Raw genomic sequence first — 12935 nt, forward strand, 5'->3', positions numbered from 1 at the left:
GTTTTATCTTCGAAGGAAACTATTCTTCACTCATGATAATTTTGAGAGATGAACTCAAATGCATGTCCACATACGATATAAAGTAATGTAAAATTCAGTTATCTTGGAATAGACTGACCTCAAACCCCAAAACACTGACATTAACATTACCATTCATTCGATGGATATTGTATAACCTTTAGGCGTGATAAGTGCGCAATTTCTCAATATACTGGAGCTACTAAATAATGTTATTCTGACAATAGATGACATTCTAAATAGATCCCTCGAAAACTAATATTATATCAGATAAAATTAGAGTATAGGATAAGGACATGCAAACATCGCAAACTGCTAGTCCTTAGTCCTAAAAATCTATTGTGCAACCCCGCACTGTTTGCCAGTCAGGCAGCAAAATCTCAATGAACTTCACTACTTTTCTCGATGCTTAATCCATAACTTGTTTTGGTTTCAAGAACCACGAGCAAATATGTCTTAGCCTCTTTTGATAGATAGCCTCACAATCACAAAGCAGGTGAAGCAGCTACTCAGTACCTTCTTGGACGCAGGAAGAGGTTGATGGCTGGTTGGGTTACCACGAAATGGCTCTGATTTGATAAAGGGATTGTCCCCCATTGTCTTGCCAACTGATCGACCGGAGAAAGTTGACAGGGTTTTCTACTCCAAGTACGTTGAGTGACATCTGGCACTCCCAGACCAAACTAATGGAGAGTCAAGGACTGCTTTGCAGTCTGATGTTATGTAAAATCTTCTTTCTTGTTATTGTGGGATGGACAAACATGAAAAAATACTGCATCTTCACTTATTTGTGCTGAATCATGTGAGCAGAAGATGAAGAATGTCGAATTTAGATTCAGTTTATCATAATTCCATTTGAGTGGTCATTAGTTGCTATTATTAGTTCTTCTATTCCCTAGGCCGTAGGTTTTACAAGACCTCTGGTATTCGCGAAAATTTTATGAGTGTTTGAGGACGAAGCGGTGACGTCCATTCAGAAAATAATTTGCCTCATTTTTCAGTGGAATTGGCTATGATTATGGACAGATTATACGGAGGAGTGTGTTATGCTGGCATCGACACAGATCCGGAACTGAAATATCCCAAAGGAGCTGGAAGGGTAGCGTTCAGCAATCAGCAGAGTTACATAGCAGCAATCAGCGCTCGTTTTGTCCAACTCCAACATGGGGACATAGATAAGAGGGTAGAGGTTAAGCCGTATGTGTTAGATGATCAAATGTGCGACGAATGTCAAGGTCAACGTTGTGGAGGAAAGTTCGCTCCTTTCTTCTGTGCGAATGTCACATGTTTGCAGGTACGTACTTTTATTTAAGGGTCAAAGATGTTTTACGAATAATGGGGATATGTCTCTGGCCCACGAGAGCTTCCAAACAGCTCCGAGATGGAAATTTTATAGACATATCACCCTGACATTCTGATAATTTCGAGAAAGTTCTTTCGGCCATTATTTCAGATGATTTCACATGAATAACTGGTATAATTTCACTGAATAACAACTAGTCATGAAAATTTCATTTGCTGTGATTGTTTTCTGCAGAGATTTCAAGAATTTCATCTGAGTTGCCCCAATAACTCTTCAGTAAAAGATTACCAAATACCTCCACTTGCACCAATAACTGCTTGGCATATTGCCTTCATGGTTTTCACCAAATATATCCAGGACTTGTTGAAGCATTTCAGGTCTTGGTCTATGGGTATGAAGGATTTGATGCCAAACGTGCTCTCTTGGATTTAGGTTAAATAGATCACTCTGAGTGATCTAGAAGCCTTGAAGCCTAGTAGAAGTACCACAGATCATTGGCTGGAATGTTAGGTTACTAAGTTCACAGACTCATGCTTGTGTCAACACGTGATCAGAGTAAGCAATTTTCTACAGTTACTAGGACATTCGAAACAGTTTCAGATTAGTCTTTACCTACCGATAAGGTTCATGGAGGATGCCCAATCAGCCAAGATGCATCTAGGTTAGCTAGCAACATAAGGAGTACTGCATCATCATAATATATTCCACTGAAATTGTCTTCATTAAACAGAGATCTTCTCAAATTGTGCGATACGTTACCGTTGCATTTGTTTCCAGTGAAATGAAACCTTCAACTCGCCAAATCTTACTTGACAAATAGCCATTGGTAGGCCTACAGGAGCTTACTTCAAGGATTCAAAGCTCCTGCGGGTTAGAATGGCTCACCGAAGACCAGTTGTTATTTGAATATATCTAATCGACCAGTTATTATTCACGAACTATTCTTGGATTACCTACATAGGTAATTCTAAGTACCTACAAGGGTATGTTTTAGAGCTTAGACCGAAAGAACTTTCTATCCAATTCAGAAATTTTAATGAAATGGAAAAATTTCGTGTAATCTTCTATGGACAATGAGATCAGGGCAAAGCCTCCACTGGATTTTTAAATTCATACTGAGATACTCGTTATTGCTCCAATAGGATTAGTTCGAGCCATTCAACGTATGAAATTGCTTTTCAAATCATCTTGTTGATCGTTATATGAATTTCAGGCGACAACAGGGTATTAGTATGTTGATTACGTTCAGTTTTTGATTGACGCTGTGTCCATGAAAAGTTTCACGAGTATTTTTGAACATCTACCTTCTGCGACTGGTCTTATCTTATTATCGAACTATATTGTTGAGACATATTCCTGTTGCAGTATTACTGTGAACATTGCTGGGCGACAATTCACTCTAGACCAGGAAGGGAATTCCATAAGCCATTAGTGAAAGAAGGAGCGGATAGACCAAGGGCCGTACCGTTTCGCTGGTGTTAACGGTAGAGAGCTCAAAGCAGTCCTCTGAACGTCCTTTTTAGCTTATTACCATACTATTTTTCTGGCGAAAGAGGGCTGTCCAACATATAGGCATAATTACTAGTAGCAATTATAAATACATATTTAAAAATTTACATACTTACTTACATACATATATATGTTGTAACCATGAAGCAAACAGTAATCTTTTCTTTCGCGTCAAGATTTGAGGTATTTCGGTTGGCAGCACGGAAATCTCTCATGACACGTTACCAGAAAAAAAATCAGGTGTGTTCGAATCAGTTCCTTGCGAAAAGGAATTAATTTTCAATGTGCATGTGACATTTTCTGTTGCCACCCCATATTGACGCGTTCGTACTCTATCCGGAAGGACGCTTATCCGGAAAATTGACGATATTGTTCAGGGTATTGTATATACTAGTCTAATCAAGAGCCGTCAGCATATGCTGGGCAGATGATACTACTTCCCATTTACGGTGACAAAATTTACAGGACGTCAACAAAAGTTCTTCCATTTCATTCAGAATACGATATTTTTGGATCTTTCATTAGCCCTCGCCCGTTCCTGGAAACGGGATAGGGGTGTTGCGCATGCCAGCCCACATCGATTTTTCACGTTCCCAAACGGGCAAAAGAAAAGTTTTGGGAATGTGAATTATCACCACCTGGTGATAATTCGCTTAGATCGTGTCAGCCTTCTGATGGAAATATTTTAATATTCAAAATCAGCCTTTGGGGTGTGTCGCTTTATGATTAAAAACGAAATACAAATCGCAATTTAATGCTGGTAATGACAACCGAGGGAGACCTCAAGTGTTTCGTTTTTCATCCTAAAATACGGTTGATAGCCTTGGAAATTCAGGATTGATGTTTAAATCAGAGCTATATTTTGAAGAGTACTATTGCACGCTTTTGACTGTTGCCCTTTTAGGATCTCTTTCTCCCCTTCCTGTAACCTTCCCTCGGCCAGGATCGAGTCTCTGTTCTGTATCGGATACAGGATGAAATGAAAGAATTTTTCGAGACACTCAGTATTAGCGCCGAGTACCTGAAAAACCTCTTCTTTTATAGTCCTGCCCAGCCCTGTTCTGCTCTTCTCATTACTCAACTAACAACTGTCGCTTTCCGCTTAGTGCTCACACTTCTACTATCTACCTGTTTTTGGAATTTTTTCATTTAATCGGACGGTAAACAGCCAACATCGAAGAGGCACACAAGCATGAGATTCTCAAAGACATAATTAAAGAACAGAATCAAAATTTGCTGGGCAAAGAATTGTTGAAAGTGTAACTTCCTGACTCGTAGTCCTGTTGACGTTGTTTTCAATATTCAGAATTGTTATTCCGTTAAAATGAATTGAATTTGACATTCGATAATTGTTTCTCTTTGTTAGGGAGAGAGTTTGCTTGTTTGCCTATTGGGTGTTTGTATGTTTTCGTGTGATAGTGTGTCTGTGCGTGAACAATATCACTATTCTGGAACTTTGTATTTTTAAAATTTGAATTTTTATACTACATTTTATAACTGGTGAAAAGTAATGTTTGATGTGTGCAATAAAATAGCTACGCCTAGAGGGGCACTGTAAAGGTTTATCTATTTGTAACGTAATTATTGATCTTCATTATTATAAACTAATTAAAGTGAAATTTTCTTAGATAATTATGTATATAGGAGCACGGATTCGAAAATGCACATTGCCGTTTGCCGTGCGACCATCATGAAAATGGTACAAAATAAATGATGACGGTTTTGTAAAGTCTAAACCCCCACCCCTTTTCTACTATCGGTATTATTGTTTTCAACTTTGTAACAGGAATTCTTTCGATTAAGACAATATTCTCGATTGTCCCAAATTGCTGCTACCGAATTAACAACTTGATGGTCATATGGGATGCATTTCGTCCACTTTTAACGTCACGAATTTGAATTTAGCAGCGATCGTCTTTTTTAAATTTTCTAAATTCAAGTATAAGTAGGAAATTTTTATATCACGGCCATTTGCATATTTTCTCGATTATAAATATTAGTCAATATCCGACAAATGATATAGATGCGGATGGAAAGAGAAAAGTAGGAAAATGTATTGTCCCATATCTTTAAAAGTATATACCAATTTTCGCTAAGCCTTCTAGTATTGATTGACCAATGAAACAATAGGATATCCCCATAAATTTAGATCGACATCATTTGGAATTTTATTTTACTCAACCTATATACCCAGTCACGTCATTCGAACGTAAGAATCGAATCGCACAGAAGAGGAAAGAAAAAATCAGATTCCTCACGTGAAAAAAAATCGTAACGGTTTCTCGAACGACGTATTTTCATCATTAGACTTGATGTAATGTCTCCAGGAAAAATCGTGAATCAGCTAGGATGTACTGAATATCATTAATATAGAAATATAGGTGGTTTGAAAAAGTAGTTATTTGTATGCGACTTGACAGACTGTATGATGAGATTACTGGCTCAATGCTTGGTTCAATTTGAATTTGCCGATGAAAACCAATTTTGTAAGCGATGTTTCATACGTGTGCTACTACGTCGTCTGTCTCTATCCATTAGTTTTCAATATGTACCTTCCTCATCGTCTGTGTGAAAACTCTGATGAAATTACTAGTCATGTACCCCCCAAAAAGTCTGTGTGATAAAACTGACCTTCCCCTGCGACTAAACTCACCACTAACATTGAGTGGAAGTCAGACTTTGATATAATTTAGTTCTTATTTACCGAACTAACTTTATTTAACCAATTCATCTAGAGTTTTTTATTCGATTTTGCTAAGTTGGTCGAATCGTTTGAGTGTTTGCAAAGATTGAGGATAAACTGAGGACAATAGCTTCATTCTTATGCTAGCCTATTTCGACACGTTTTGTTATCATTAAAACGGCCATATCGCCTTGGAACATCAAGAGGGCTCTTGAAGAACTGACGTTTATTATCGGAAAATCCCTAGAGAATTATTTTTTCATCGTATATTTTCATGGTAACTATCAAATACGTTCGTGATTATTTCGTATTCTATTAAATGTTGTATTAGGGAATATTTGGTGTTTAAAGTTGAGAGTTTTTATTTCTATTTATTGTCTCGTTGTTTTTGTGTTTTATGTGTGATGAAGAGCCTCAATTAGGAGGATATGGTTATCGTAACTCTAGAATAATCCTATTATTTGTGTATCAACATTGCTTTCATATTTTCAGTGCACTGAGATGGAAAGTGAATAACGTTTAACTTACTGCAATTTGTTATAATTATGTCTATATATTATTATCTAGGAGATATTAACTCAAGGATATCTTTTAATTTTGAAAGCGAGGGATATACGGTTGAAATTTATCCCCTCATTTATACCCAGTATGGTTATAGTTACCTTTTAGTGCAATATATGGAGCATGAACCTGATCAAGCTCGATTGAAAATTTTACACACCTATAGCCAGTGGCTGATTGAGTTTGCAGCTATGTATCCTCATCAACTCACAATGTAGAATTTCTTGATTTATAGTTTTACATGTCTTGAGTTTATACTAAATGAATAATCTGCTGAATATTTGTATGGTTACGAGGTGTATATATGAATTTTTTTCGCATGGTATTGAAATCTAGTCTGTAAAGGTTTTATTTGATGATATGTATCAATCGGAATGTTTACTATTGAACATTTGGCCAGCCACTGATTATAGCGAATCATTTCAGAACCTAACTGCATTGTTAGTCCTCTGGTCTTGTCGGTTTTTGTCCGAACAGATTACAGACTGTTGATTAGCACCAAAGTAGATTAATTATATTTTTTGTAATGCGTTATTACTGAAGAATATTTAAATTGTTTTTATAATTATTTTATACACTTTTGTATGTTTGTTAGCGATTTGAGATAAGATTTGTGAACTTCAAAAGGGAAGTTTCTTGTTTACCATTTTGTTAGATATCAGACTTTATGTTTTATATAAATATTATATAAAATAATGTCAATTTGTATTTATTTGATAAACTGCTGTTATAGAACCTTCTAACAATCATCTTTGAATTATTCAACCCTCTTAACCCCTTACCTTATCTTGATATATTCCATCAAACAAATATCGATCATTGAATGTTTTCATAAGTAACGTAATAAATGTGGATTAATATAAAATCCACAACAAATGAAACACCCAAAGTTGATTTCTACCTCATTCTTCTGGAATAAACCACCAGATTTGCAGATGTGCAAACAAAATACTTGAACTCCATATTTATACAGTGAACAGTATTCAACTATACATAAATGAAAGGGTGGAATGGTGAAAGCTCCTATTATTTCGAAAATAATTATATTTTTGTTAGTGTTCAACCCAGTTCTGCACGATTTTTCATTGAAACCTTTTCAAATATTTGTAATTATTCTGATACAACCATTTCTCCAGAACATAACAGAGAAAAAATTAAACATAATAATCCTAGGAAAAAATTTTCGAAAATAGAATATATTTGCAAGTATAAAATAAGCATTCTGTTATCTACTAACAGAATGTTTATCATTAATTTACCTAAGGACACTAGTTTCATACAAGGTGAGTCTTTGACTCGTATAAATATTTTAACAGTACCTATATATTGAGGTCAAAAGAAACACTTTTTTTCCAAACCAATTTTTCCGAATCGGCTCGGTTTAAAAGATACATGCTGTTGAAAAACCATGAAAAATGTTTTTTTAGTTCTATCTCACAAACGGTTTTATCGAGTGAAATGAATTTCGGAATATAGTTTTTCATTTACTTGATTAATTTTTTTCGAACACAAGATATGACCATTACGTACCATAATAATACCAAATATTTAAAGAAGCCAACTAAACTGCTACTAAGTTGAACGTTTTGTAAAATCATATTATATTCTTCATATTTTCTGGTGTAATGTGTCGTTTTCGAGTAATTTGATGTTCAAAAATGAAGAATATCTGTGATATTCGGAAAATTGGGTAATTTAGCTGAATGCAACTCTCTTTAAAAGATCCACAGATGTCATAGATTTATTTCTGAAGGGAATTTTGTTTCTCCAGGGGTGGCATAGCTCATTATGAAAACCTAAAATGGCTATATTTTTTTATCAGGGCCGAATCGAAAATAGTATAGGAAATAAGTGTTTCTTTTGACCTCAAGAATCTATCTCCTGTTAAAATATTTGTGCGAGTCAAAGACTCACCCTGTATACCTATATCAGAGATATGTACAATAAATAAACTGCCCAGAGAATTCATATCAATTCATAACAATGTTATCTAATTCACGTTTGGTTATCTGGTCATTTAGAGGTTCGGAGGAAGTTGAAGGGTTGTGAAAATTGTAATCTACCCTCCTTTTTCGTTATCCTCGATTATCAGCACTAAATTTTTTCCAGCTACAATTCACGTATGCCAATTCATTGATTTTGTCGAAAAAATAAAAAGTTCTGGATGCTCTGGATGTAATAACTGTGTACTTAAGCAGTTTCTTAAAAAATCTTCACCTTGTCTGTTGAAATAACGTACAGAATATCAAGTTAGCGTGTAATGATAATATAATATATAATAATATATTATGAATAATATAATATACCTATAGAATAATAATTATTTCATACAGCCTCTATAATACCATTCCCTCTGTATTAAACAAATGGTTCAACCAATATTTGTAGAGAATGCATAACGTTATGCATTCAAAACGTACGTTTTGAAAAGTTTGGGATTTGAGGAATATATACTTTTCATCTACATGCATAGTTAACTTTGAGTAGTCTGTATCTTAATCGGATACTCTCTTAGAAAAATCATCCTATAAGTAATAAAGGGCGAAAAGGTAATCTACGAGATCTATGTTTTCAGGTATATCCTCCCTCATTTTAATTTGACACATTAGATTAAAACCAGAATTTCGTTTTTGGGTTCTAATCTACTAATAGAAGTTGCTTTGTTGGGAAATTGTTGGGGAAAGAACGTTGTGACAAACAGAACTGAACTAAAGGAAATTAGGTTTATTTGTTGTCGTTTTTCATTTCAAATAAGTTTGCATGCATTTCACGTAAGGGTACTCTCCTAGGAGTGCCATGTTTGCCCAGCTCTGTAAGGCAATCCATGATAGTCCCATTTTATCAAACCATAATACTATAAAATCAGTATGTAAGTAATGAACTAATAAACACAATGAAAAAGCAAATAACAAAAAGGAGCTCATATCAATACACTATCATTCATCGCTAATTTTTTGATTGGATAAGGAGAGCACCATCTATTGATCGTGTGCTTATTCACCAGAATAATGATAATAATAATACCAGATAGGCCAGAAATCTCTTTCATCATCTTGAGTAAGTCTTTCCACCAGCTTATTTATTTTTGCAATTACATATATATCTCTTCCAAATACCACTAAGCTACTTCATATGCTCTATTCTTGAAAAGTACACCCCACAACTACCTGGAAAGCCATTTAGTCTTGTGTGACCAGAGACAAAGTTCCAGCGATGTATCAAGAAATGTCTTGAGGAAATTACTGTACCGGATAAAATAAATTGAGGCCGGTTTTAAAATCAAACCTAAAGTCCCTTTAATTTTAAAACTTCCTTTAACCTTACTAAAAATGACGGTCAATGAAGCTTTAAGCTTAAAGTGTAAATTTGATTATGAAACTGGATGTTAGTCTTTTTGGCATATCTAGGGGTAGATATTAATTGCGAATCCCAAGAATATAATAAATTCCAAAAAAATTTTTATTTCGGAGTAGTGATCTGTTCACTTACTGATACTATGGAATTAATGTTAAAAATTGTCTCATTATTCAAGATGGGATCCTCTGAATTAAAAAAAATCCGATATCAATTCTTCCCCAGCTTCAGCTCTATACCATTACTCTTGGAATTTGAATCAGGATCAAACTGTTGTTCCGAAATATAATAAATACAAGCTTTTCTGAATCTGCCTATTCGTTTTCATATTATTTCAATTTTTAAGTGAAATAGCTCTCACAATCTCTGAGCAAACTAAAATAATGTAGAACAAAAATGTACTCTAATCTAACAAATGTTAGATTCGACAAGTTCACATCCTGATCCTCTAGTATTTCAGGGTTTAATTTTTTAATTCATAAAAACTCTAGCGTAACATCTGGAGATCTAGCTTTTAATTTTTTCCAAAATCTGCATGATTATATTTACTTTCCTGGGAAAATCAACAAGAAATGGACCATTGAATTTTGAATTATAGGTGAATGTGTCAGAATGACTTCTGAAATTGAACATGAATGAAGAAAGATTTTTTCATTATGATAGATTCTGATTAGGGAAATATTCTTCTGGAGAAAAGAATTGTCTTTTCTGAGCTAAAAGCTTTCCTCTCAGTGTGACGCACTCAAAGGATTGAAAAATGAATGGAGGAAAATGTAAAAACTTTCATCACATAAAAATGTCACGATCTGATTACCTTTGGACGCGATATGTTTATTGTCAGCGCCAGGAGCAGGGTTCTTGTTGAAAATAGTGTGAGAAAGACTAAAAATAAAGCGAATAACGTTGTGTAAAAATAAATCGAAACAAGGTCACACCAACAATAATAAAAATATAGGTTGAGCTCAACTACATCATTTCTAATCGATTTAGACGATTGCTCAGGGATGTAACTCAACCATGAATTTTGTTATTAGAATCGAGCCTCAGAACACGTGGCTGCCAAAATTGAGTATGTGCTTACGTCGCATTACGGGTAGTGAATCAATGAAAAAATATGTATCGATATATGAGAATTCCAAGTGAAGGTAACAGTAAAGATACTATTTGTGGTAGAACTGGATAAGATTTCCTAGAAACACCTTGCGATGGCACTGCTTTGGTTTCAATTTTTTCGACGTCCTGGAAGAATTCTCTCAGCACTACATCGTCCTAAATTTAGTGAGGGATTTTCCCGAAAGATGGAATAGGAGTCCTTATATCTACGGTTAGTGTTAGTTAAACCTGGGGTTGAGCATTTTCGTATAGAGAACATAAGGAAAGGGACTTTGGTGATGTATGTTCTTCAATAGTATGCAATCCATTATAATTCAACACCTTGTGATAAATTTGATGTAAAATTTAATAACCAATAAAAACTGACCCATTTGGTTTATCCAATAGTAACACTGGAACTTATAATTTCACATTATTCAAAAATTGTCAATGAGGTGAGGCAGTGAGTGTTATTTTTTTTCCATTTTCAATAAGTATGAGCCAATATACTTATGGGAGATGATTCTCCAACACAAGGATATCTCGAAAACATTGACTTGCCATTTTACAAGAGCTGGGAGGCGTTATCCTCAAGAAAGAGTTAAAAATGGAACAATTTCATGGTAAAGTATCGTGAGAGTATACTTAATATCTCAGTTTGGTCAACATTGAATCAAAGCTGGAAGCAAAAGATCTGTGGCATCGTCATCGGATGTAAAGCTTTATGGCATACTGAAAATTCAAGTTTTAATTGCATGCAACGGTTTGATCCTATTGCAAACCAGGGGTTTAAATAAATCTGAGAATTTTATGGAGCTCGATGCAGCCGTTCGGTCTTGACGATTATTCAATTGATTCCATCTTTTTGGAAATTTTTCGATAGTCACATTTCGAGTGGATTATCTCTCAATAACAATAACCGTAAATGGAATTGTAATGAAAATTCTGAAAGGGCAACTCTAGTAATAAATCTGAAAATTTTATGGAGCTCGATGCAGCCGATTTAAAGTATTTTTTCTTTTATTTCTTCTGAGATTTGGCAGATTTGACAGTTGGCTATGGTCCTGGTAGGATAATTTTTTTGAATATTAATAGACTCAGTAACCTAACAATTGTTAATTAAACCAAACGTTGAGCTTTTTATGGAAAATCAATTTTTTTCCCGTATGCTTCAAAATCTGGATGATTCGTTGAATTTTTGCCAATTATGAGTGGCCATATTAAGTCGAATTTGTTACAAAAGGTGGCATAAATTTCCATGTAAAGTGAATCATATAAACAAATGTTAATATAACAAAAAAATCCCGAATAAGAAGTCTGACAACTCAAGGGTATATTTCTGAAGATTTTCAACCCCATTGGGTTGAAATCGGAGCCTATATCAGATACTTTCATCGGACATTTCCGATGAAAGCATCTAATATAGGTTTCGGAACAATACATTGAATCATGATGTGAAACATTCATATTTTCTTGATAGTATTTGTGGGGAGACATTGTCACAAGAGATCTACTTCGGAAATCTTAGAAGTGTCAGGCGAAATTTGAAGATAATGAATGACTTGATATATTGAAGTTGTTACACTACAATCGAACATTCTGTAGACAAGCTAATTCGGGGTAGTTTTCCCGCATTTTTTTGTGAAGCTCGAGTAGAAATATCAAAAATGACATTTTTGATACCTTTTGTAACAAATTCGACTAAATATGGCCAACTCATAATTTTGTTATTTTCCAACATATATCCCTATCGAAGGACATCTTCTTCCGTCTTTTTAATGTCGATTCCAGGAGAATCCGCAAACCATCTGAAAAAAACAAGAAAAATACGAGGAAAAGACAGTAAAACACATTTACTTTTTTTGAATGAACTTAACGATCTATCTGAAAGATCATATATACACATTGAAAACTACCCTGAAATTACTACTAATATAGTGGTTTATAGGTTCCTCTTCTACACTACACAGACATATTTAGTTCTCAAAAGAATTCCATTCAGAGCATGATGCTCAAATCACCATAACCAGTCCTGAGTCGATTCAATATAGCCACAGTTTCAGTAGGAAAATTATAACTACAAACTTTTTTTTGGATAGGTCATTATTGAGAAAGGTTCACATGAAATACTCTCCTTTTTTTGTATGTGCTAAGGGCATCGACACAGCTCTAATTTCGTTGACCAATTCCAAGGGCATGGGTCTTGACTATATCAATAACTAACAGATTTTTCAGGAAGAGTTTAGTTTTTTAACTCTACAACTTTCACTGTGTTCAAAACTTTTCTCACTCTTGTTTTTTCTCTTTTCATCTGATCAAATCATTAACCACCTTTTTGTACCCTCCGCAGTCAAGGTCAATTCCTTCAAATAAATTCCATTCTAATTGGAGGAATATAATGGTATGATTCTCTCT

General features: G+C 34.6%; 1 protein-coding gene across 1 annotated transcript in view; it reads left to right on the forward strand.

Annotated features, from left to right (window-relative positions):
• The window catches only part of LOC123322436 (cytoplasmic polyadenylation element-binding protein 2), a 70272-nt gene extending 63451 nt beyond the window's left edge, over positions 1–6821 (forward strand). The window contains exons 6-7 of the mRNA XM_044910397.1: positions 1020–1312; positions 2687–6821. Of these exons, the coding sequence (XP_044766332.1) occupies positions 1020–1312; positions 2687–2803 (410 nt within the window). The 3' untranslated portion in view covers positions 2804–6821. The remainder of the gene's footprint in view (positions 1–1019; positions 1313–2686) is intronic.
• The last annotated feature ends 6114 nt before the right edge of the window (positions 6822–12935 follow it).

This window comes from Coccinella septempunctata, chromosome X (genome assembly GCF_907165205.1).
Source record: "Coccinella septempunctata chromosome X, icCocSept1.1, whole genome shotgun sequence".
NCBI lineage: Eukaryota > Metazoa > Arthropoda > Insecta > Coleoptera > Coccinellidae > Coccinella > Coccinella septempunctata.